The following is a 24,028-nucleotide window of genomic DNA, read 5'->3' on the forward strand; positions in this document are numbered from 1 at the left end:
TCACATCAGCTTTGTGAGCGAAACAAGACACTAAAATCTCACCGAATAAAGGCGTACGAGTACACAAAATAGGACGCCTTTTTTCTTCCAAACATGAATTGTGGGATATAACGAGAGGGAAGTGACTCCACACCTGTTTGCTGAGCGTGTCCCATTTGCTCCGGCACTCATCCAACTTGTCCTGACCCCACTTGGCTAGTCCTGGGACTGCAACTGTCTGTACAGCACTCACATTCTCTCCCATCTGCTTCAATGAACCTTCCACCGACTCCATCTCAGTCACATACTCCTGGTTAGCAGAAAGAAAGATAAAGAATAATACTTCAAATCCAATTCAGGTCAAATGATTACAGTCTTTACATTACGTAAAAGTAGTATTTTAGTAGTGAAGTCGTGATGTCTTTATCATTAAAATGTCAAGATGTGTATAATAATAATAATAGTGTTTTTTTATATATTGTTTTGTCCTCGAACCTTGCACTGGTTAAGCTCTTCCTGTAGACTCTCTTTGTTGCCCAAACCTGTGGCATCACGAGACAACAGTTCCTGAACCGCATCCAACCACCGCTCAACTTCCACCAAACGCACCTGAAAACCGCATGAAACAAAAGTACCGCCGACGTCAAAGTAAAGAGAGAAAAAATTGGAGGCTTTCTATATCGCTAAGTACAGCGTCTTTACCTGATGGTCCTTCATGCTACCCAGGATGCACTGCAGTGTGCCCAGCTCCTCACGGGCCCTGGAGGAGAGCTGACTCCATCTTTGTAGTTCTGTAGGATCAGAAGCCTGCTGTGTTTGCTCAATCTCCAGACACAGGCCCTGAGGGGAACAAGAGATCCGGCCTAAAGTGACACGTCCAAGCTGTGTGAAATGGAAACTCTTTTTGTCCGTGAAACAATTTGTTATGCAGCAACATTAACCACAACAACAACGACGACATCTAACAGTGAGCCATCTCTTGGCGAGAAGAAGATAAGAGGTCCCTCTTCTCTTTGATAGACTGAGGCTTCACAATCATATAAACATTGCTGGCTGTCATGTCCTACATTTTCCCCAAGTAATTTGTTTTTGTGTCTCACAGTGATATTATATTATGAACCCCCTCAGACGTATATAGTACTGTTTTGTAAACAAACACAATTATTCTCAGTAAAACATCTTAAGGCCGTGAGCAGCTTTAATGTCATACGATTTTGGTTGAGAATAGAAATACTCCTATGTTTAAGTTTACTTTGTGAGCATTTAATTCACTGTTTGACTGCAGAGTTGTAGTGTGAGGGTCAAAACTACTGAGCATTAAAACTATAACACTGTGACCACCACATTTGGGATTATTCTCTTGAACGACTTTGGTGGAATTGAGGCATTTGTGTTTGTTTGGTTTTCAGTCACTTCAGAGTTATTATGCTGTAAATCAAACTTTCAAAAAATGTTCAACTTGTAATTTAAACTTGGACATGGATGTGAATGCTACTTCAGCTGGAAACTGGTAATTACAATGACTCCAATTTGACATGAATGCAGCATTACAACTTACAAGGGAAACAGTGTGAAATTGACAAAATGTGACTAGTGTGCACTGGGACTTCCTCATAACATTGCTAAAAAAAAGTGCTACCGGTGGTCAAAATCTCCACAATGTATCGTTTGAATATAATAAAAATGTAATAGTAAAACAAACAGTTAACCATGTGGACAGATGTGTCAATGATGTGCCGCAAAGTGTTTGCACAGAAGCAACAATGGCTTTGGCAAAACCTAGCAATCACAATCACATTAAACAGAAGTTAATTTACACATTTTTGTATAATTAATTGATCATTTCACAAGCAGTTCAAATGTCTGTGTAGTAAAAGATGAATCCATTTAAACATGAGAGGACGATAATGGGCCATTTAGATAACTATAACCTTATATTATTAGGCTTATTGCTAATGGGACTCAGAGATGCCGTCATGGGATTGTGTGTGGCGCTCGTCAGGTTGACTGACGGGTTGAGCGGCCCCTCACTGAGCTGTTAGGAGCTCCATGTGGCATGCATGGGCACGCCGCCCAGAATGTGCCAAGTCCCCGCCCCTTTCCCCGGCACCGTGCCCTATCTACCACGATAACAAGAGCTCGGGCAGAGCCACATTCCACCAAAAGTGGGAGGAGGAGAGAAACACACACGAAATATGACAACACACACACACACACACACACAGAGAGACACACACACACACACACTTCCTCCTACACTGAGGTTTGATACAGTGCAGAGGGAAGTGACTGGCTGATAAAGAGCCTATTGTGTGCTTGAAAAAAGAAAACACACTCTCTTTGATACAAGTAGAGGTCCACAGACAGACACAGATTAAATAGTTTTAGTTCAGAAGTCAGAAGGCACACAAATTACCAGATAAACCACAAAGACAATAATGTGCAATTTTTTTTATGACAACACACCAGTATTCTGTTGTGTCTGTAGTTTTACTTGATGTTGTTATTTATTTAAACCTCTATTCTTAAAAAGATCTTGAAGGTGGGTCTTGCCCAACCAATTCAGGCAACAATGAGATCATCTTATAACACAAAATATGTTACAAGATGAGCATTAAACAACGATGTGCATTATAAAATAATGTTTGCCAATAATACGGATGAAACTGTGAACTGTGAAGTGATGTGTGAAATGTATATGTCTGTTGTTAAAATGTATAAATACAAATATTTGACTAATAAAGAATATTTTGTATTCCAAAGACATCCAAGTAAAGACAACCTCAATGCATAAAATACATTACGATTAAGACATATGATCCATCAATAACGATACTTTGTGATCATACTTTACATGGTGACCTCCACCTAGGAGTTCATGTTTTGGATTCCTGGTCATCAGAATATGTGTACTTTACCGATTTCAATGTAGTTTGGTGCAAAGTTAAACATGGTTTTCACAGAGTCATCACTTAATGTATCAAGATTATGCACGACTCACCTGTGCACTCTCCACGGCTTCCTCAACTGTAGGCATGTCTACTATTCCTTCTCTCAGAGTGGCCAGCCGGGCCGTCAGCCCGTCCACCTGGTTGGACAACACCTGGTTGGCCTCGAGACTGGTCAAAGCTGGAACAAGGAGGAATGATATGTTAAGTTAAGGTATCAGGACTTTTGCATCAGGATTAAAACCACAAGGGGGCAGTGAGCAAGGTTAGGGATTTCCCTTCTGTGTGTATGTGTGTGTTTTTCCAGGCTGTAGGAGGATCCCAGATGTTTGACATCTCAAAGTAATTTTTGCTGTGCTCTTCTAACCAACCCAGCATATGTTTAATCATCTAACTATCAATGCCACGAGACAGAAAGCATGTATGTTCATTCCACTAAGAAGTCTTTATCTATGTATGATCTAAATAAATCTAATTAAATATCTCATCCATACTATCTCGGACACATATCTAAATCCAATCATTCTTTCAACAATACCCTTCTGCCTACCAACCAGTAAACCAACAGCAAGAATATACACTAAAATAGTGAAAGGACTGTTATTGTAATGCGCATTTATAGTCCTACGACCACTCAACGCGCTTTAACACAACATGTCATCATTCAGCCATTCACACCCATTCATACACTCAAGGCAGGAGATACAATGCAAGGTCCCTCCTGCCCATCAGGACTAACAACACAGCTTGCGGAAGCAATTTGGATTTAAGTGTCTTGCCCAAGGACACATCGATTTGGAACAGCGGAGCCGGGGATCGAACTCCTGGTCCTCTGATTGAAGGACAGTGGCGACCATCCCCCGTGGACCCCCCCACTGCACTGTCACATTCTAACGCCCCGACGGTTTAGACCGACAAATAATCCAGCCATTAAATTGCACTCTCAGATCCAAACCAATAGCTCCCTCCTTCACCTACTGCTCTACTTCTACAACACAAGACAGGAACGCATCACAAGATAAAAGGTGCCTGCACGTATTCCAGTAAAAACATACAAAAACAATTATTGTCAGCGCTCATTGAGATCATAGTAATATAATATGTAACAAGATCCCATATCACATCAGAGCAACAACATCTACTACACATTTCAAACAGACATTAACACATGAAGGACATGCCAGATCCCATACATCATCTTGCTCCCTCAGTACTTTTTTAATGTTTTGTTGTTGTCTTGTTTCTGTCTTTATTTTGACATGTAATTGTGATTCTGTCTTATGTGCTGCGGTACAGGTGCCTGCTTGTTTTTAACTGAGTCACATCAGTTTAACTGTAACACATTAAATAACACGTTTAATGTATAATAACAGTGAATTAAAAACAAAATAAAAATAATCTAATTATGACAGATTAGTAGTGCTCATTTGTGACATTGTCAAGCTCATTTATTATAAATGGTTATATTCATTTCTGTTCATTCTCTTCTTACTGTCTCTCTTATCATCTCATTCGCTGTCAGTGTTTTAATTACCAGGTGATTTAATGCTTACACAATATGGCTATGTTCATATACACAAAGAGCAGAGGTGGAGCGTATCTGGGAGGGAAATAGAGAGAGGCACTGGTGGGAGGCAAACTGCCCTCAAGCAGAAACAAAATGGTTTTCCTTGGCTTTCATCCAACTCCTCGCAGTCGTAAAAGCCTAGACGTCACAGTAAGACACACACACACACACAGACAGACACACAGACACACACACCTGTCGTCTGGAGTGGAGAGGATCATTTCAAGTCTCTATATACAGACTTGTTTTTGGCCAAAAGGAGTTGATTCCAGGGTTAAAATTAGTGACTGGTTTTCCGGACGGCTCCAGCTCCAAGTCACGTCCTCAGGTAGAGATGACGCTGGCGCGGAGGGATGATCTTACACTCGCGCTTTTGTGAGCTTTAGGAGGCCATATAAGGACATGGCCCATTACTTGTGGCTGTCCACAGATTCATATAAACGCTGATGTCAAATTTACACAACCCCTATGGAACTGAGTTCTGCTAATCTTAGCTATCACTCTTTTAGTCTCCCTATAAACCGGAAAGCTTTGAGCCAAGAGCAAGGAGAGAAAAAATGGTCTTTGTTTCAGGGAAGGCCTCAGTCTCCTGTACTGCAGTTCTCTGAAATAGGAGGAAGCCTCAAGGCTGTCAGGCTCCGTGAAAAGCACATAGTGTTAATACCGATAAACCTCCTCAGAGTTTAGGAGCAGGTTTCCTCAAAACCTTTAAAAGAACAATTTGATGTAGTTTAGCAGAAGTACCTTTGTGGACCTCTTGCTCTCTGCTCTGTAGCCGCTGCAGTGTGGAGGCGTGGTGCGCTGAGACCACCACCATGTTGTCTTTCAGAGAGGGCAGGGCCCCGAGTGACCCCGCCTCTGCAGAAAGCTGCTCCAATCGCAAACTCGCGGCGGCAACCTGGAGGAGCCGAGACTGAAGAGCACAAGAGGAAGACGCAAGTTTATTCATTAGTAAGAAGAAAACGGTTTAAGGAACAGTCGGGAGATTGTTGCTGTCTGTGCATCCACACAGAAAGAGAAACGTTATAAACTTGACTTGAGATAAGCATATTTTCTTGACTGTAAAAATGAAGCAGAATCATGATACAAGATGGGAAGTTTAGGTTTCAGCAATTGCATTTGATTTACTTGGTGCTATTAAGAATAATCCGTGTCATCGTAAAGAAATAATCTTTTCTCTATTTAAAAAAAAAAGAAGATAAAAACGTGCAACACACACTGCCACAATCAATTAGTCTGGAGAGACAGGTTAGGATGAAGTCATGCTATAACCTGTCAGTGTGAACACTGACAGGTTAACCCTCCCTGCTCAAAGGGAATTAGTATCAAATGTAAATATTTCAACTCCACACTTCAGGACACACCAGAAGGGGCTTTATCTTAAATCTCTACATCTTTTACTGAATTTGCAAGCATTTGAGGAACTTCATCTGTGAAAGAGTTTCATCTCTGCTGTGAAAACTGAGACGTTTATGAAATACCAACATGAGCTGAAGGTAAGAGGAGTGAGGGAAGGGTCAGAGGTGAGATTAAAGATTAAACTCACACAGAAGAGCTTAGGGGGAATGTAGACGGAGACAATGACTCTTACCTGGCATTCTCCACTGAGGCTTCTGAGCTTAGGCTCATCACACTTTTCTCCAGCCGAAGTTGAGTCCAACCACCGATCCTGTTCCTCGAGGCCTCGGTCCAGGTCTGCCAGCTCGACAGACACCGCCTTGATGCGGCTTTGAGTGTGAACTCGCTCGCGGGCTGCGTGCAGCTCCCTCGCACACACATCCCACTCAGTTTGGGTCAGGTCTATGTCTGCTCTCACCGAGTCCACACACACACCTTCTACAGAGAGAGACAGAAGCCAACAGACATAAAAAGGGTTAACTTTAAATGTACTGAACAGATAATTAAGGAGACTTTAAGTGGATTTACACATAATTGAATCTGACACAGCCTGTGTTGGGAGTTTTTGGTGTGAGTAAGAGTGAATGAATAATTCGAAAACCGACAATAAAGATGAGAAAAAAGCACAGGTAAGAAATGACATTCAGATTAGTGGAAAGTTTTGTGTTGAACAAACGTAGACTAATAATTCCACTACCACTGCCTCTAGGGCAGTGTAAACATATAAAACCCTGAGTGCCTATTCATTTCATTAAGCTGTTAAATGCAGTTAACCCACCAGGCTGACAGATTGTACTACTTTGTCCACAAACAAACACACACACACACACACAGTCAGATTGAAACACTGAAAATGAACAACCATTGGGAAAAAACAAGGCTTGTAAATATCCCCAAAAAAAATACCAACCGGCTGTGGAAAAGTAGTTAATTCTTATGAGACAAACACAATTTGGGAAAGGAGAAACTGAAAAACAATAAATGTGAGCAACTATCTTGGAACGTGGCAAAACTTAGATCAGTTTGTGTCACAAATTAGTTTGGTCTATTGTGTGTAATAATGAACCATTTCAGTGTCCGTGAGCAAGGAATCGTACCTCTCTCCAGCTGGTCCATCAAGACCCGTCCCTCCTGGATCACTTGACAAACTGTGGCTTCCTTTGCATTGAAGTCCAACTCTAAACCCTGCAGGGATTGGTGAATTTGAGTGATTTTAAAACAACTTTACTATTTGAATTGTTTGTTTTGAAGCCGTGTCAACTGCAGGCGTACCTTGAGTGTCTCCTGCAGGTCTGGTGTGTTCGGCGTAGTGTCAGAGTGTGTGCAGGCCAGAGCCTGAGTGGACGCCTTCCATGTTTTAATCCAGCTCAGGACCTCAGAAAGTTTCATTTCAAACCTGCAGAACCCAGAACACAATGTAGTTTTTAAGTCTGACACTTTTATGGCAAATGAGGGAAAGTGTGTACAGTACATGTCCCAGAACTGCACCAGTTCTTACAATTGTCTGACTTCTGCATCTGTCTCCACCAGTCGTTTCTTAGGGGGAGCAGGTGGGGCCAACTCCTGGTCACCAATCGAAGCAGCAGCACCGACAGCAACTGCATCCACGACGACCTGCTCTTCCACCTGAGTCATCCCAGCATTTGTCACGGCTTCCATTACCTGAGCGGGGAGATAGAGCAACCGTGGGAATGGGACAGAAATCAACCAAGAAAAAAACTAAACAGGCTAGAATTAACTCATACACATTCACTTGTCTTTGAACTTAACCTAATATACTCAATAACAAATGATTCAGTTATTTTATCAACTCTCTTGAACCTAGATCCAACTATGTTAAAAGTGAAGTAACAGTGATATTTATTATTGACTCATCCTGAGTATTTTAAATAATGAAAAGTGGAAGACTTTTATGTTATCATTTCATGTCTTCAATGAACATCCAATAAACTTCCACTCATATTCCGTTTTTTATGCCGAGGCCAAATCAACACAATTACACTGTTGAGGCAGCGCAAAAGTCTCTTTTTACAAAGCAGGTTGAGTTATCTTTTGAAGAAGCGCCAGGTACAGAAATACAATTTTTCAAAGGAAGCTTTGTTCTACTTCATCTTCTTCAATCCACAACAACACTGACCGCTAAATGTTTGAATCAATCTATATTCTGATGTAAATTGCAGCATCTGCTGGATTTTTTTTATTTTAACAGCTGTGTGCTTTATGCTTTCAATTGCCCCGGTGAGTATCTGTGTATCTCTTAGCTCAGGGGCAGGAAGACAAAACCTATTCTGAATGAAGTTACTCATGTTAAAAAGGACACACACACACACACACACACACACACACACACAGGCACACAGACACACACACACACCTGGAAGGAGCAGTCCTCCAGCTTCTGCACGAGGTTGTCCCATCTATGTGCCAGCTCCTCCATGTTTGTCTCGATCTCTCCTCCCGCCTCGGGGCTCTGCAGTAGCGATATCACATCCTGTCCTGCATCCGAGAGCTGGTCAAGAGTCCTCCTCTTCTTTTCCATGTCATCCTTTAAAATCTACAGAATTAAATCACAAACAAAATCAATGGATACGTTAAACATAGAACCCTTACTACTAAAGTTCACAAACTAAAGGTAGTTAGTTGTTAAAGTTTCAGCAGCAGTAGGGCAACTACAAAGGGTCGGCAGACTACTTACTGCTAATCGCCGCACGTTGGTATTCATTTCACTTGGTTCCTTAAAGTTGCTGGTCTGTACTTCACTCAAGGCCTCCTCTTTTTCTGACAACCACGCTAGAAACAAGCTCTACAGAGGAGTTGAGAAAATAGTATCAACTTGAAATACTTTGCAAACATTACAAAGACTTTTAGTTCAGTTGTGGAGGCTCGTTAATGTGTAGAACATTTTGAGCTCTTAATTTAGCAATCAGGGAAAAAAGAAAATTCAAGAACAGAAATGTTTCCACTCAAACAAGAGATTTTCAGGAAGAACAACGTGACGTGATTACACTAAAAATAGTGGATCTGAAACATTGACACTTTAGTTGACTTGAAAAACAGAGCTGTTTTGAACAAACTGGCATTTTCTGCTTAACAGGGCAGGACTGAGTGCTAAAGTGGTCCATTATGTTTAATTATTTAATGAGAAAAAAAGAAAAAAAGAAGACATTGTGCCTGTTTGAGCCTGTGCTTGTTTGTGCGAGCCATATGGAGAGCATGTTGCCTGTCCAACCTGGTCTGATAGAAGCTGTTGCCACACCAAGAAGACCTCCTGCAGCTTGTGCCACCTCTCCTCTGTCCAGCGACACACAGCCGCCCAGCGCTCACCCAAAGACTTGAAAACAGGATGAAGAGAAACATTAATACAAATATGGATGTTCTCAAAAACACAATGTAAAAGAGATGAAAACATTTAATACATATAATTAGGGCTGGAACAACCATTTATTTTGAAATTAATTTGTTGATTATTTTCCAGATTATAAAGTATCAGGTCTAGAGTAAGAATATAGTAGGAGGGAAAACCCGTTTGGACAAATTGACAATGTTCTTATTCCTGAATTTGTATTGAAAGGTTGGTGTCTTAGATGGACTGGAGGAAGACTCTCCTCCTCCTTAAGATGACAAATTCACAAAGACGTCGGGTAACTCACTTGTAGTTGCTCCTCCAGGTCAGCGGTGGCACTCTCACCACTGTTCTCATCGACTACCACCACCATGTGCGTTAGAGAGTTGACCTTCACCTGCTCCGCCTCCAGGTCGTTCTGAAGCTCCTGAACAGAAACGCAAATAGTGAATTCAGCACGGTCGCATATTACCCATTAACAGGGCTGGCGGAGAAGCTACTGAGCTTCATAGTGACACACAGTGAAGGACTCATGGATCAAACATGTGACAAAGTAGTCACAAGACAAGAGCAATGCAGTGAGACAGAATTATTCATTATTTATGTTCTACTGATCCTGTCCATGTCAAATCAATTACCCGTTCATGAAATAGATTTTAAACCATATTTACTTTGTGCTGTTCTATCTGTTCTTTGTAGAGCTCCAGATCTTTAGCCCCTGGTTCTGTCTCTATCTTTTTAATTCGCTCCTCTGTTCGCGACAGCCAATCAGAAAGCTGCTGTAACTGCTGCTGCTGAAGATCCATCAGGACTTCATGGAGCCTTGGAGGGGGAGAGAGAGAGAAAAAGAACAGGGAAGCCATCTGTTTAATCATCTTTAAGGTGAAACTGAATGATCAGCTGATTATTTAACTGCCTCACAGTCGCACAAACACCACAATAAGACACAATGCCGTATACAGACTCCACGGACAATGAGTGCAAAAGCACTTATACTTTATATCAGGGTTAACAAACATTTTAGTGGACATTGTGAATACAATTTAAGAACTGTGTTTTGTGTGCGTGTGTGTTTCTAAAGCAGCATACACCTTAATAACATAGATTAAGTTTTAAACTTGGTAGGCTCAAGGTTTATCACTCAGTTTGCAGCCTTGTACATTCTTCACAAGAAAAACTCAAACATATGAGGTCAAAGAGGAAAATGGCCTCTGCTGGGCAATTTGTGGCTCAGGCTGTGAAGAGACTGCACTGTAATAAAAAATATTTGAGTTGTAACCTTTTTTTTAAATGACAGTACAATTCCCGGTTTCTAAAGCTGTTTAAATACTATTTTGGGGCTTTGAATACTTGAGAAATATTCAAGGACATTCGACAAAACGACGACATCACATGCTGTCATACTTTCTAATATGCAGTCATTATTACTTTATTTTGGACTTCACTTTGCTATTATTGTCTAATGAGAAATGAGGAAAGAAAATGGACTAAAGTAGGTGTACATGTATGTGTATTAACCTAGCCTGGCGGTCCATGCTGTCCACTCGGAGGTTCTCCCAGCGGGAGTTGAGGAGGCGCATCTGCTCCCGGATTTCCTCTTCCTCCTCATCTGTCAGATTGCCCTGAGCAATCAGTTGGTTACCCGCTTGGAGCACATTACCCACACTGCTCTGGTGCGCTGTCAACTCCATCATGAACACCTTTTAGGAGAGGAGAGGTAAAAAGTCATGGTAAAAACATGTTTGACTTCAAAGTCTTTGAAACAATGTTCATTTGAAACGTTGTTCTTCCAGAGAAGCTGTGTACTTGAAACAAAACAGCCATTGTGTCCTCTATCTGTAAGTACACTACATATAATTACATACCCTTACAATTATCCAGATTCAGTCTAACACGGCGACCGAACATTGCTTCTATAATCTGAGGCAGCATGCTGATACTTGGCACCCACATGCTAAAACCTGGATGCATTTCTCTGCCACCCCCTTCCCTCTAGCGTCACGAGGTAGCACACTTAATAATGCCCCGAAGAAGCACCGGGTCTCACCTCTGCACTCTCGCATTAACGAGTGTTGCTGTAGCAACAGTCAGACAAGCCTGAAGAGCAGAGTCTGTCAAGCAGCCAACTGAGGCCAATTACAAAGCAAAAGAGGGAGGAGAGATGCTTCACGAAGGAAAGCAAGAGCAATTTTCAAGGAGTGCTTCTCAAGTCTATGGAGGACATTTTTTGCTGGTCCTTGTTGTGAGCAATATGGAGCCCAATGAATTGAGTTATTGTCTGTTTTCCGTAAGCTTCTCTGGATGAGTAAGCATTTTTGACTGCACCTCTGAACACATTGTTTTTGGTTAAGCTTTGCTGGAGAAGTTGGAGTAAGTATGTGAACAACGAGGTCAAAACAAACTGGATTGATTTGTTTTAGACCTCCTTAAAAGCTTGGCTGTTAAAGAGGCTTTGGGTCTTGTTGCTCAGTCTCACTACCAGCTTTCAGCTTTGACCTGGATTCCAGACATTAGACTTCACAAATATTCACATTGCAGCCAAGGGAATGCTGCCAAAGCCCCTTTACACACATGCATAGACACAAACCCTGCAGCTACGCCTTCTCAAGCAAGCACGGTCTGTGCCAGGGCACCATGGGGTGCTGTGCGCCACTGTTCACAGCAGAATTCCTGGCATTCCCAACATGTACGGAGCATGTACTACTGTTAGTTGTGGGAGGGCTTTCTCTCTGGGACACTATACTCAGGCTCAGCAATGGAGAATGACAGTTCTTAGACAAAAAACAGGTGTGCAAGTCAGACAATTATCATGAGTGTCATAAGTGTGACATCATTTGTCTTAAAAACAGTAAAATATATGTCCATTTAAGAAAAGGCAAATAGAGAATTAGACAGTTATGGGCCTTTTCATATATTGACCTTTGAGAAGCACCACACAGTGTGTGTCACTGTCACTTTCAGTTTGAGAGGTGTAAACAGTTTTATTAGTTATTTAGTTATGTTGATGTTTCTGAGCTTTCTGTCTACATGTACAAACATGTTTACATCTCAGCAAGCCTTCAGCCAGTCTGCGGGTCTCCTCCTACCTCGTGCGTGTGAAACTGCTCTTTGACTTCTTCCACATCGTCTGACACCTCCTCTTGAATGTTTAGGGCATCCTCGGCCGACAGCAGCCAGGTCAATACCTCCTCCAGCGTGGTCTGGTAGCTGTCCAGGTCCACTTCCAGCAGGATGCCCTCCATCTCCCCCTCTGTCTCCGTCAGGGTGCTGGGGGTCTCTGGCCGGGGGCTGCTGCCTGCTTCCTCCATCTGCACATTCTGGAGAACAAGAGGAGGGAATGAAAGCACTGGCTGACCATATTTTTATGTTTACATCTGTGGTTATCATTACTGTGATAATAGGAAATTTGTAATAAAAACCTCCAACTGTCTTTTTATTTGATTTTAATCTGAGCTAAGATCAGTTGGTAAGTTTTAAAATAGAGCTGCACATGTAGGAGGGGCCAGTGTTGCTCTGGAGCACGCAGAGCAACACTGGCATGCTCATTTGAGAAGACAAAAAAAACAGAACAACTGCAGGCCTAATATAGGATGCTAGGAGGAGCCCTTTGAATGCTGGGCAGGGCAATTCTCATTCTAAGAATAGCAGCGGGTTTATCCTGGGTAGGTTGAGTGTACAGTAAGATCTGAGTGGTGCAGGATAATGGCTTAATTTGCTTTAAAGACAAGAGGGGAAGCATGTTTGAAAAACATGCTTTTAAAACTTAGATGGAAGTGGAAAGAAACTTTGTTGTGTAATGACAGTAATAATGTCAGTGCCGTGTCCTTTAATAACCTCTTCCCTGAATACATTTATAGATCCAACACCATAAAAAAAAGAGACAGAGAAATCTTTAACACAATCTCAAAAATTTAACAAACTATTTCAGGTTCCCATTTTCTGAACAAAAGTTGAAAAAAGTTCAACAGAGCTCAACAAATCTGTCTGGAGCTGAAACAAACAGGAGATACAATCTTTTGCAGCCGGAGCAGTGCCAAGTCAAAGATGACAGAAATGCTGATGGGTGTGTGGAGACTGGTACAGTAACAAGTCAAATGGACCTTTGTTTTCCAGGCTGAAACTACACAACAGTAATGTCTGCGTAGCAAACTCAGAAAAAGGTCACCTGCTGAAAATCTTTGATGACCTTTTGGATATTTTCGCTGTAAGTCACAAAAATACTGTAAGTCCTCATGTTAAACATGGAGTCTGGCGGAAAGACAGAGAGAGAGAGAGAGAGAGAGAGAGAGAGAGAGAGAGAGAGAGAGAGAGAGAGAGAGAGAGAGAGAGAGAGAGAGAGAGAGAGAGAGAGAGAGCGCTTGATTTATTGACTTGAATGGCTGTAAAATAGCTGTGGTCTGGCTCAACAGGACGCTTTATTATCACCAGATGATTTGCTCAACTCAATCCCTGCATTCATCATGTTTGCAGTTGTGGTTCTGGAACAAGCAATGCATCATCATGCATACGTAAATCTGTGATATTCCAACCTTGGCGGTAATGCAATAAACTTTGGTTAGATCTAAAGCCGTCAATATTGAAAACAATCATCATTTTAAATTACCATTAAGACCTCCACAAAAAACATCATGAACCAGTAGCAGTAGAAGTTCCAACGTCGGGGCGAACAAAACACAGTTAACAGAAACAAAGAGCCTTTATTTTTTCCTCCACTCTCTCACTACCAGCAGCATTACACATCACTTCCTATGGAGAGAGGAACTTTGCCAGGAAAGTAAACCCCTCGTTGGACCAATCAGAGCACCATTTAAAAAGACTTTTCCAGCACTCGTTCCAGGACGTGTGAAGTATGTGCCCATGGGCAATAAAGACTTAAGAGGTGGTTTCTGGGATTTTCTGACTTCTGAATAAAAACCTCTGAAAACACTCCACGCCAGGGATGAACACATACCGGGCTGCAGTTTGATCTGCTGTCGTTACTAATCACAAGTTAGTCAAACCGCAGGAAAGTCCAACTGAATCAGAGTGTAGGAATGAGACTCTGCTCACAGAAGTTAAAACATTGAACAGCATCAGTGTGTGCATGTGAGGCCTCCTGCCCACCGGCATACAGACATCTTTAATGCTCAAATAACCTTCCCTGTCAACTTCCTGCACACACTTCCATTCTCACCAATTCATTCCCCCATTTCCTTGCACCCCTTTACGGCTCTGTGTTTCCAGCAGCATGCAGTTCGGTCTGTTGGCTAATGTCAGAGGGGTGAGTCATGGCTCTGCTCCCTATTTGCCTACGCCTGCTGTGCTTTTCATGAGCGGTGCTGGAGGGAATGAAGGAGATGGCTTTTTTTTTAGGGGGGGAGTGACTCACTCTATCTGGCGACACACAATGAGACACTTAACAATATTCCTTATGCTTGCACATAACGGCGTCTGTGGCCTTCAAACTGAATGTTATCAGAAACACAACACAGCAGCAAAGGTTGAAGTTATGGGTTCAATTTTTTTTTTGCCCCTTCAGCTTTTCAGTTGTTGAAGCAGACATAAAGGAGCTGAACCATCATCTCTTCGTTCATAGAAAGAGATAATGGTTTGTTCCCACAGGCACGGACAAGGGGGGTTCAGACAGGCAGCCACTGGGGAGCACTGTGTCACTATTAAAATAACTGAACCATGGGGATAAAAGAGATAGTACACTATTTAGTGCATTTCTTAAGGGGTGTATTGATACATATAATGATCATAAACAGGATGGTTTAGGTAGTCCCTGATGCTTTTTACAAAATTGTACATTCTATGAACCAAATAGTTACAGTCTAGGAAATCGTATACTACATATTGGCATCTGCAGAACATAAATCCAAGTATTCAAGTCCAATAGTCAGTTTTGGCAAAGTGTCAGACGGTTTGCTTAAGCATGATAGTGAGAGGATAATCTTCACAAATTAACTGGTGATTTTTTTTTAGGCTTAAATGCAACCAGCAGACATAAAAATCAGTAACAATAACTTTGTTAGTAATAATAACAAACTACACCATGGTCGTAAGACCTCACGTCACCACCCCTAAATTAAAGGTGCACTGGTATTCAGTGTGATGACCTTCAGTAAACTCCTTTCGCCACGTGACCTCGGTTTATGTATCGAGAACCGGCTCTGAACTGCTGTTTTTTTTTTTTCCAGTTATAAATTCCCAAAGTTTGGACTCAATGTGCTTCTGTCTACATTGCTGGTTACCAGCTGGGGATGTTTAAGGTTTGCACATAAAAGAGCACCTTGGATTCCTTGAGAAACAGATGTCTCTATGGACTTAGTAGTTTAAAAGGATGTGAGAATAGCACAGTGACTTTTACCTTCGTATGGATGCAAGTGTCCCAAAATCATTGTTGGTGATATATGTAAGATATTATTGTACCCTCCTGTATCATATCACATGAAGTACCAGCATACTTTGTTGTTTCTTTTACCTGAGCATTGAGGCCTGGACCAGAGTCCACAGACTCCACTTTGTATTTGCGTGGGAGTGTCTCCACTTCTCTGATGGCCTCCATGCTCACGTCTTTGGGCAGCACGGCGAACAGCGATGTCACGTACATGATGATAGACTTCTTATCTGGTAACTGCACTGCCACGTCTGATGGTGGAGGGGAGGTGGATGTAAGGGCAGAAAGAAATCAGAGGGAGAAATTAAGCATGAGATGCAGGAGGAGGAGGAGGAGGAGGAGGAGAGCGGGGGATAAAGAGGTGAAAATTGCATGTGGACAAAAGCAGCACGGTAGATAAAGTGAGATAACAGTTCAGGGTGAGAGAAGCAGATTAGATGGGAAGGAAGAGGAGAGGGGAGAGAAAAGGGCAGGTTGAGGCGAGTTGTACAAATTAAACAAGGCTTTGACACAGGTTAGGAGTGACTACCTCTCGGTCATGACATAACAAGAAGGCTCTGAATATAGATGGCTTGAGTACGTGCAGACTGAGGATCTTCAGGTGCTCCCTGAAGTGTAAAAAACATTCTGCACAAGCACAGCCCAAACACAACACCAAGGTGTTTGCTCCACCGTGAACTTAGCCAACTGCTGGCAAGATATGAAAGCAGGCTCCATGAACACGGGCCATGTTTTAATATGTGAGCATTTTGGACAGCAACATGCAAGTCATTCCATATCCAACTAATCGTTGGGGCTATAAAAGGTAGTCGGTAGGTGCATTTTCTTTTGTAAACCATTTTTTACAATCAAAAAAGAATCTTTCTGCAGTTATTCTTGTCCAAATAATGTTGGAACACTGCGGTGAAGTGTTTGAAGCTGCTCAATAAGGTCGTACCTTCGGCATCCAGGAGCCTCTCAATAGCCAGCTGGTCTTTGGCGACAGTGAAAGCATGTTCCAGTCTCTCCACGGCGCTCAGCCCGACCACCTGATCCCAGCTGAATGCGTTTGGCCTGAAGACACAAAGGACAGTGGCGATGAGAGCAGCCACATGGAGACTTTCTCATTCAAAATTTGGAAATTTAGGTTACACTCTGAGATACATTGCATCCATACTGCTGGTGCTTTTGTGTCACTTTACCTGAGAAGAATAATCTCATTCGTGCTGTGTTTTTAATAACACAGCTTCTGTTGTATGTGCACTCGTGTCAAAATTGTGTATAGCAACAATGTTATAACTCAGAGGGTGGCCGTTTCTAGATATAATTTGGACACAAAATGACCTTTTCCTGAGCATAACCCTTATAACTCATAAAAAAGGAACAAGTATTTGGAACATGTAATCTGTTCTGCGTACAGAAAAGACTCTTCCCTTAGTTGTGCAGGAGGGACTTGTGTTGAAGCCAGTTGGGTGTGGAATGTGTGTGTTCAGTTATCCACTTAAACCCTGGCCCAGGTCTAAACCAACACTGGCCTTTCTCACAGCTCACAGGCCTGTGAGTGAGTGAGTGTGTGTGTGTGTGTGTGTGTGTGTGTGTGTGTGTGTGTGTGTGTGTGTCTGTGCGTGCATGTAGCTAGTAGAAGACAAGGGGTTTGAGAAAGCGGGGAAAACAGCCTTAATGCTTCTCCCGCTCTCTTTCTTTCACACACAGCAGCTTACACACATACACCAAGCGTGTGTAAACAGCGGCATGGCAGGAGTAAACAGAGCAAGTCAAGCGGTGTACACACACCCGGCAGGCGCTGACCTCTCAACCTGACCTCCTGCCACTTCGCCTGGGTATCCTCACAATCTCTCTCCCTCACACACACACACACACACACACACACACACACACACACACACACACACACACACACACACACACACACACACACACACACACACACACACACACACACACACACACACACACACACAGCGTTTTACATATTGGCCATTCTTAGATTCCAGGAATTGGTTTCTTGAAGGTGTTTGAAGCTCTTGGTCTGGTTTCCAGATGATTTACATTCAGTCAAAGGACACATGTCAAATATGCAAAGACTTAAAGCGGAAAATTACCAAGACATGAATGAAGACAGAGTTGTCCATTTCATCAGATCCCTGCAGTAAAATGTTTGTTAACATGACCTCATTTTGCTCACCAGCCACCCTGAGAATCTTTGATCCCTCCTCACCTGAAGTGATGAAGGATGCTGTTGAGAGCCAGGCCGTCAGCCCAGCTGGTGGTGAAGTTCAGCACATTGACTTCTGTGTATGAGCGGGTGCACTGACGCACCCAACTCAGTAGGATCTTCTCACTGTTGGTCTGCTGCAGGTTGGACATGATATCCTTCATGATATCTTTCACCTACACAAACATGGAAAAACATAAACAAAAGTGTTTTGGTGATATGGAAAGTGATAATTGTTCTAATGATCATTGTGCTAATCATAATGACAGCATGGAAAATTCATGGTGCATACAGTTTCATAATTTACATTAAAGTTGACTAATAATGAAAAATCATTACTGAAAACATATTCCTACCATACAATATGTAATATTGAAATGATTTTAATAAAACCTTTTGATGAACTATATTTTCCTTCAAAACTTACACAAAGCAATGGATGATAAACATGTGCACATGCTTACACGCACGTGTGCACATCTATAATGATTTTCCATCATCTGTATTTTGAATGCCTCAGGATTATTAATGATAAATTGTTCATTTCCGAGCAAACATTAAGTAGTCTGTGTGCATGTGTGTGTGCGTGAGTGTGTGTGTGTGTACAGGATGTGAGTGAAAAGCAAAGAACAGCGTGTGCTCACCTGCCAGTGAAGGATAATACTCCAGATGAGGCCCAAAGTCAGCTTGCGGTTCCCATCAACAATATCTGTCCCTCCTATGTTTACCAGATCAACCTGAGAGAAATGACAGACGATGAGAGAGCGGCTTGTTGAAAATAAATAACAAATAACACAGGTTGGGTACTCGTTGTAAAGTAGAAATTATTCCTGTTTTGAGCAGATTAGTTGAAAAGCAGAGAAAGTCTTTTGTTTGCTGTAATTATACGATCTTTTCCAAATGAAGCCGTAACAGCACGAACCCTTACAGCAAAACACAAAGTAACACATGACTTTCTTAATCAAGTTGTGTACATACTATTGCTTCGAATGTTCATGAGTGTAAAACAGCTGAACACATCTGAACTATGCATTTTCACCACACAGGGGATTGTACAACCCTAATTAGACGCTTCGAATGGTACCTATGAAGCGTGTCAGCAGCCTTGTCAGACAGCAATCATATGAGGTGAGGCCAAGTGAGGACTGATTACATATAAATATGTTGGAGAGGATGGAGGCACCGAGTGGAACATGAGGTCAAGTGTCTGGTCAAACTAAAAAGGTGACCTCTCTGTCTACGGCGGAGCTGACCTTTGACCCTTTTCGAGTCCCAATGAGCTCCATCCTGCCACACTATCCCTTCTCTCTCTCTGTGACTTTTTCACTCTGCGCCACACATACAGTTTGTTATACTTCTGTGTGTTTTAATCCTCTACTTCTAAGCTCGAACATATTGTCCCGTGAACTCAAATTTTCCCAAACTGAACCCTAACCTCTCGTCATTTGAAGGAGTGAATGACTGCAATTACACTCCTGTGCACAATTATCTCCAGTTCTTTAGATGCAGCTTTAGAGACATGATAAAAGTGCAGAGTAGAGAGCAAATTAGCATTTCAATAATAAATGTGGTTTCTATACTTTAATCATTTCATTTTCTCCAGGCATTAGACTCTGGCCTTCGCTGCCAGCTGCCAGTATCTGGCTCTTGCAGGAGAGAAACCAGCAGAAGGGGTTGCATACATTATCTCCCACTGCTACGGCCCCAGCATTAAGACCAACCAATGTACACAGAGGACGAGGGAGCGAAGCGTCGATGCAGAAAAAAAAATACAAAACTCAGTATAGACAAAATGACACGTTTAAACCGGATAGAAATGTACAAATCTAGGATAGTGTGTGACCGTATCACATGTACCACGGCTAAAGCATTTGTGGATTTTCACTTCAGCAACACAGCAGCAGGTGAGTTTACAGTTCATTATAGTTCCTTATTTCTGGCTGTGCGATGCTAAAATAAAACCCTGCAGACTCTTTGACCTGAATAACATCTGGTTAGGAACCACCGATGTACCTAATGTGGCTAAAATCATCCGTCAACAGCAGCTGTCAGCCCCCCCACCTCCAAAAAAGCAGAAAACACCAGATACTCACATTGTTTTGATGCAGGACTTGAAGAACTTTGTTGACGTTGTTGAGCGCGTGCACTCTGGTTGAGCCTCTCTCTTTGGTCTGAGGAACAGGAAACACAACACTGATCAGGTGACAGCTTGTTCAGTGTTATCATGAGCCTGCAGGAATCTTCGGCAGTTTATTAAATCATCAGAGATACACATTTATTCATTTATTTATTCACACTCGTGAAAAAATGTGAGGCATTGCTACACCAAGAAGAGGAATGTCATCACTCAGCAGAGTGTTTCTCTCCATACGTTAATTACAGCCATTATCCTATCAGCAGTGTCCACAGGCCGACTTATGGAAAGAATGGCAGGATGAATAGCTGCCGACTGCAAATCCTCTTTAAGATCCCACATAACTCAATCACTCATTAGCACCCCATTATAGAATTAGTATTCTGGTATCAGAGAGATAGTGTGTGCACATGTATGTGCCTGAATGTATGGCACGGAGGCAGTTGGCACTTAGTGTGGCTGCAGGTGCTCGAAAGCAGATACGCTGTTGAACATCGAGGTCACAGTTATTAAAAAAAGAACACCCCAAAAAAAATTAAATATGTGCTGGTAAGCGCATGGTTGGTCACTGTAGACATACATGTATAAAGACGAACACTGTTCTGTTTATCAACATGTTTTATCAGTATGTTTAGCAACTCTTTTTTTAAGATAGGGTTTGTTGGGGAAAAGTAATAATTTACCCCCTAATCTTCTGTTGACCAAAATATTTGGTGAGGAATAACTTACAAGCTGAAAATACTACAATCCAAAACAATAGTTGATGAAATGGAGGGAAAGTCTGCTCTTATTGTAACTGTTTCTATTCAAGCATTGAAACTATCTGCTGAGATCCTCTGAGTGGCTTTAATGTTTGCATTCGAGTTAAGCTAAAGCAGCTGCTTGCACTGCCTTAAGTGGATGCAGCAGTCATGTTACAGCTACAAGAACACTGGATTTTATTAGCGATACAAGCCTGTCCATGTCCCCAAAAAACCTTTGAACAAGTATTGAAAAAGTAAACTAATACAAATCTCCAGAACTTTAGGGTCAAATTACGTATTTCTTAATATTTTTTGGGCTACTGTGCGAAAAAAGGTCCGCAAACCTTAATATACACAAACTACAAACTCACCAGTACAGTGCCGGTGAGACCCTCCAGCAGGTCCAGCAGCTTCTTCCCATCCTTCAGGTCAGAGAACATATCCTTGATGGGTGTCTTCCCCGTCTGATATGAAAAAACAGCAGAACAGGTGAGGTTGAGTCTACAATGTGTCGGCGCCATTGATGAGAGCTGCAGAGTGTGGCTACAGCTCACAATAAATAATCCAGATGTTGTTACAGCAATCAATAAACAAGCCAAAACAATCACACATATATATTTGTACTTCAAGGTTAATAAACGGAAGCAGGATCTCTCAGCTTTCACTAGAGCACACATGGCTTTAATTGACCTTAAAAAGTGGCAATTTTCTCCCTTTAAGATATTGATCACAACATATATCCCATCACCATTGGATCAGGCAGTCAGCATTGAAGAGAGGAGGGGAACCCCAGCATGAGAGCATTCAAGAGCTTCAAAGTTGCTACAATCTACTAAGTATATTTAACAGAACTGTAAATAGTGTGCTTATGAGAATGATGAGAGAGAAAAACAGGACCACACACGAGGAGCCATGAGCGCTCTGACGGAAACTGCTGCCGGGTAGAGTAATGAACGACGACATGCATCAAACCAAATTATGTTTAGTTTGTTGTCCTGAACATTTGCAATTAAGGTTTGTGCTTAATTTTACCACGTTAAGATGAGAAGTATTCAAGTATAGAATATAAGAGTAACAACAACATTTTCACAATGCAACATTTCAACATTTCAACAGTTTAGGCTGCTATCCCTGCTAGCAGCAAAGCTATACTGCTGCAGGCCTGTCGCCTCTTTAGTGGGGGAATCAACACAAAGTCAAAGTCTGCAGGGACAACTTTTCATCAGAAATAGACAAAATGTTTTAACTGAAAGCCTTGATATAGTCCCACCATTTCCGTCATAAATCAGCTTCATTCTAAATAAACTTGCATTTTCTAATCCGTTTTAAGCAGTGCAGGTCAAGTTTGGCACTTGAACCGGTCTACAGTCGTTCACGTTACCTTGGAGAGCTGTGCATTTATCCATTTGGTGAACGTTTTCTTCTGTACTGTATCATGCTCATCTGTGGAGGACAATAAAGAAGGGTTGTTAAAATGGTGTTTGATCAACAGGTGGTTAAAAAATTGGACATCATCAGAAGGTACAGTCAGTTTTATGATGACAGCAATGAGCATTGTTAACACTCAAAGTCCATTTTCACTGCTTTATTTCAGGAACACACTGGCCAAATTCACTCTCCCGCTGGCATGCTGGTAAATGGTTATTGTAGCTGGAGGCGTCACAGCTTAAAAGCATCACGATCAATGTGGCTGCAACACCAGAAGATTGCAGCAACACAACGTATTCAGGAGGGTGTTTGATTATTTGTAGCAAATGTCAAAAGGTGTGCTGTGTCACTAAAGGAAACCGATCTGTAGCTGTGCACAAGTCGTTGCCCATTTATATTGTTCCTCTGGTCTCTGAATCCAAATGTACAAATATGTCACATTATCTTCACGCTCGACTCCCTCCCTGCTGCTCCATTCTCCCCAACATGGCTCTCCAATAAGACCTCATCGTGCGTCAGGCAGAGCAGCAGCTGCTTTGATGTGCCTGTCCGATGGCTGGCTACTGTCATGGATCAGAGTAGCCCAAACAAAGGCTTGGGCTTAACTTAGACAACTATTTTTACACTTTGTCCCACATTTAAAAGAATATGGAGTAAAGTTATCCATTTAATTATGAAGACTTTATTTATATCTTTACAATTTATTTTAGCTTGAGACATAACTGAAGATAAGATTTGGTGGCGCAAACTGTGCAAGTAGAAAGCCTTTATAGAAGAGGCCTCTGCAGGTGATCTCTGCAGTGTAGATGCGTGATAAATTAAGTGGAAAATCCAGTTCCATATGCCCAGGAAATGATGAGACAGTTTATCTATGAGCACTAATTTAACAAATGCATTTTAAAACTGCAGACTAATTTGTAAACTAATTATTCAAAACATGGACTGATTACGGCTGCTCAGGTGTGAGGATTCAATTATGTTCTACAAACCCATAATTTAGTAAACCGAATCCCTTTGATTCCTATTACTTTTTTTTCCCTTGCAGAAAGAACGTATTATACAGATTTAGAATTGTTAAAAAGGGAGCACTGGTACCGGGTTGGCTTTTGCATGTATAAAATGTATTTAAACTTTAAAGTTTGGAAATTGGAATCAGTGAACAAAAAAACGGTTGCATACATACTTTGGACGGGCATTTGTCAGCATGTGATGATCAATATGCTTCACAAATGACTGAAATCTAATTCAAAAGTATCATTGTGAAAATATTCAAAGTGAATTTCTCTAGCAGTCATGTAATCAACGATCACAGGACGTAGCGTGGTGGATCATTAAACTCCAGACAAGAACATCAAATCATTGCAGACAAACATTCCTCAACCAAGTTCAGCAGCCGTATGAACTTCCACAGTCAAATACAGAACAACAACCTCAATGATAAAGTACAAGGCAACAAGTGTGGTCCGTCAGAGAACCTGCAGCTAAGATAAATATGTATGTCAGCCTGCCGTGTTCCTGTACTTCACCCTCCTAAACTATCCTTTCATTATGTTGTCATTCCATCTCACAATTGTCCACCTGGTGGAGTCAAAAAGAAAATAATTTACAAGACAATACAGTCTTGGACAGAGGTGCAAAAAAAAGGACCATGTGTGTGAGCATGAAACTGCCACTGTCATTCAAGTAGCCGCTGTGTAAAGTACCATGAACTGAACAAAGGGTCAGAGGTTATGATCACCAGCCCCAACAGTCGTCGGCTTCTTTGTTTGGGGAGTGTGTGTGTGTGTGTGTGTGTGTGTGTGTGTGTGTGTGTGTGTGTGTGTGTGTGTGTGTGTGTGTGCGCGCGCACACCGCCGCTGGCTGGGTGAGAAGGGGCATAAAAGCAAGAATGTAC

At 41.9% G+C, this 24,028-nt stretch overlaps 1 protein-coding gene across 8 annotated transcripts in view; it reads right to left on the minus strand.

The window, feature by feature from the left end:
* The window catches only part of utrn (utrophin), a 162,729-nt gene that overhangs the window by 123,273 nt on the left and 15,428 nt on the right, over window positions 1-24,028 (minus strand). For all 8 annotated transcript variants that reach the window (XM_068577613.1, XM_068577619.1, XM_068577612.1 and 5 more), the window contains 23 exons: window positions 22,088-22,149; window positions 21,078-21,170; window positions 19,923-20,000; window positions 18,474-18,566; window positions 17,833-18,005; window positions 16,552-16,667; window positions 15,699-15,865; window positions 12,322-12,552; window positions 10,754-10,935; window positions 9,907-10,057; window positions 9,543-9,662; window positions 9,122-9,223; window positions 8,588-8,695; window positions 8,267-8,446; window positions 7,391-7,554; window positions 7,165-7,288; window positions 6,990-7,077; window positions 6,086-6,330; window positions 5,239-5,407; window positions 2,981-3,108; window positions 682-819; window positions 475-588; window positions 134-289 (listed from right to left, as the gene is read on the minus strand). In XM_068577613.1, the coding sequence (XP_068433714.1) occupies window positions 134-289; window positions 475-588; window positions 682-819; window positions 2,981-3,108; window positions 5,239-5,407; window positions 6,086-6,330; window positions 6,990-7,077; window positions 7,165-7,288; window positions 7,391-7,554; window positions 8,267-8,446; window positions 8,588-8,695; window positions 9,122-9,223; window positions 9,543-9,662; window positions 9,907-10,057; window positions 10,754-10,935; window positions 12,322-12,552; window positions 15,699-15,865; window positions 16,552-16,667; window positions 17,833-18,005; window positions 18,474-18,566; window positions 19,923-20,000; window positions 21,078-21,170; window positions 22,088-22,149 (3,182 nt within the window). The remainder of the gene's footprint in view (window positions 1-133; window positions 290-474; window positions 589-681; window positions 820-2,980; window positions 3,109-5,238; window positions 5,408-6,085; window positions 6,331-6,989; window positions 7,078-7,164; window positions 7,289-7,390; window positions 7,555-8,266; window positions 8,447-8,587; window positions 8,696-9,121; window positions 9,224-9,542; window positions 9,663-9,906; window positions 10,058-10,753; window positions 10,936-12,321; window positions 12,553-15,698; window positions 15,866-16,551; window positions 16,668-17,832; window positions 18,006-18,473; window positions 18,567-19,922; window positions 20,001-21,077; window positions 21,171-22,087; window positions 22,150-24,028) is intronic.

This window comes from Clinocottus analis, unplaced genomic scaffold (assembly GCF_023055335.1).
Source record: "Clinocottus analis isolate CAN_PGR_092001 unplaced genomic scaffold, fCliAna1.0.p SCAF_15, whole genome shotgun sequence".
Taxonomy (NCBI): Eukaryota; Metazoa; Chordata; class Actinopteri; order Perciformes; family Cottidae; genus Clinocottus; species Clinocottus analis.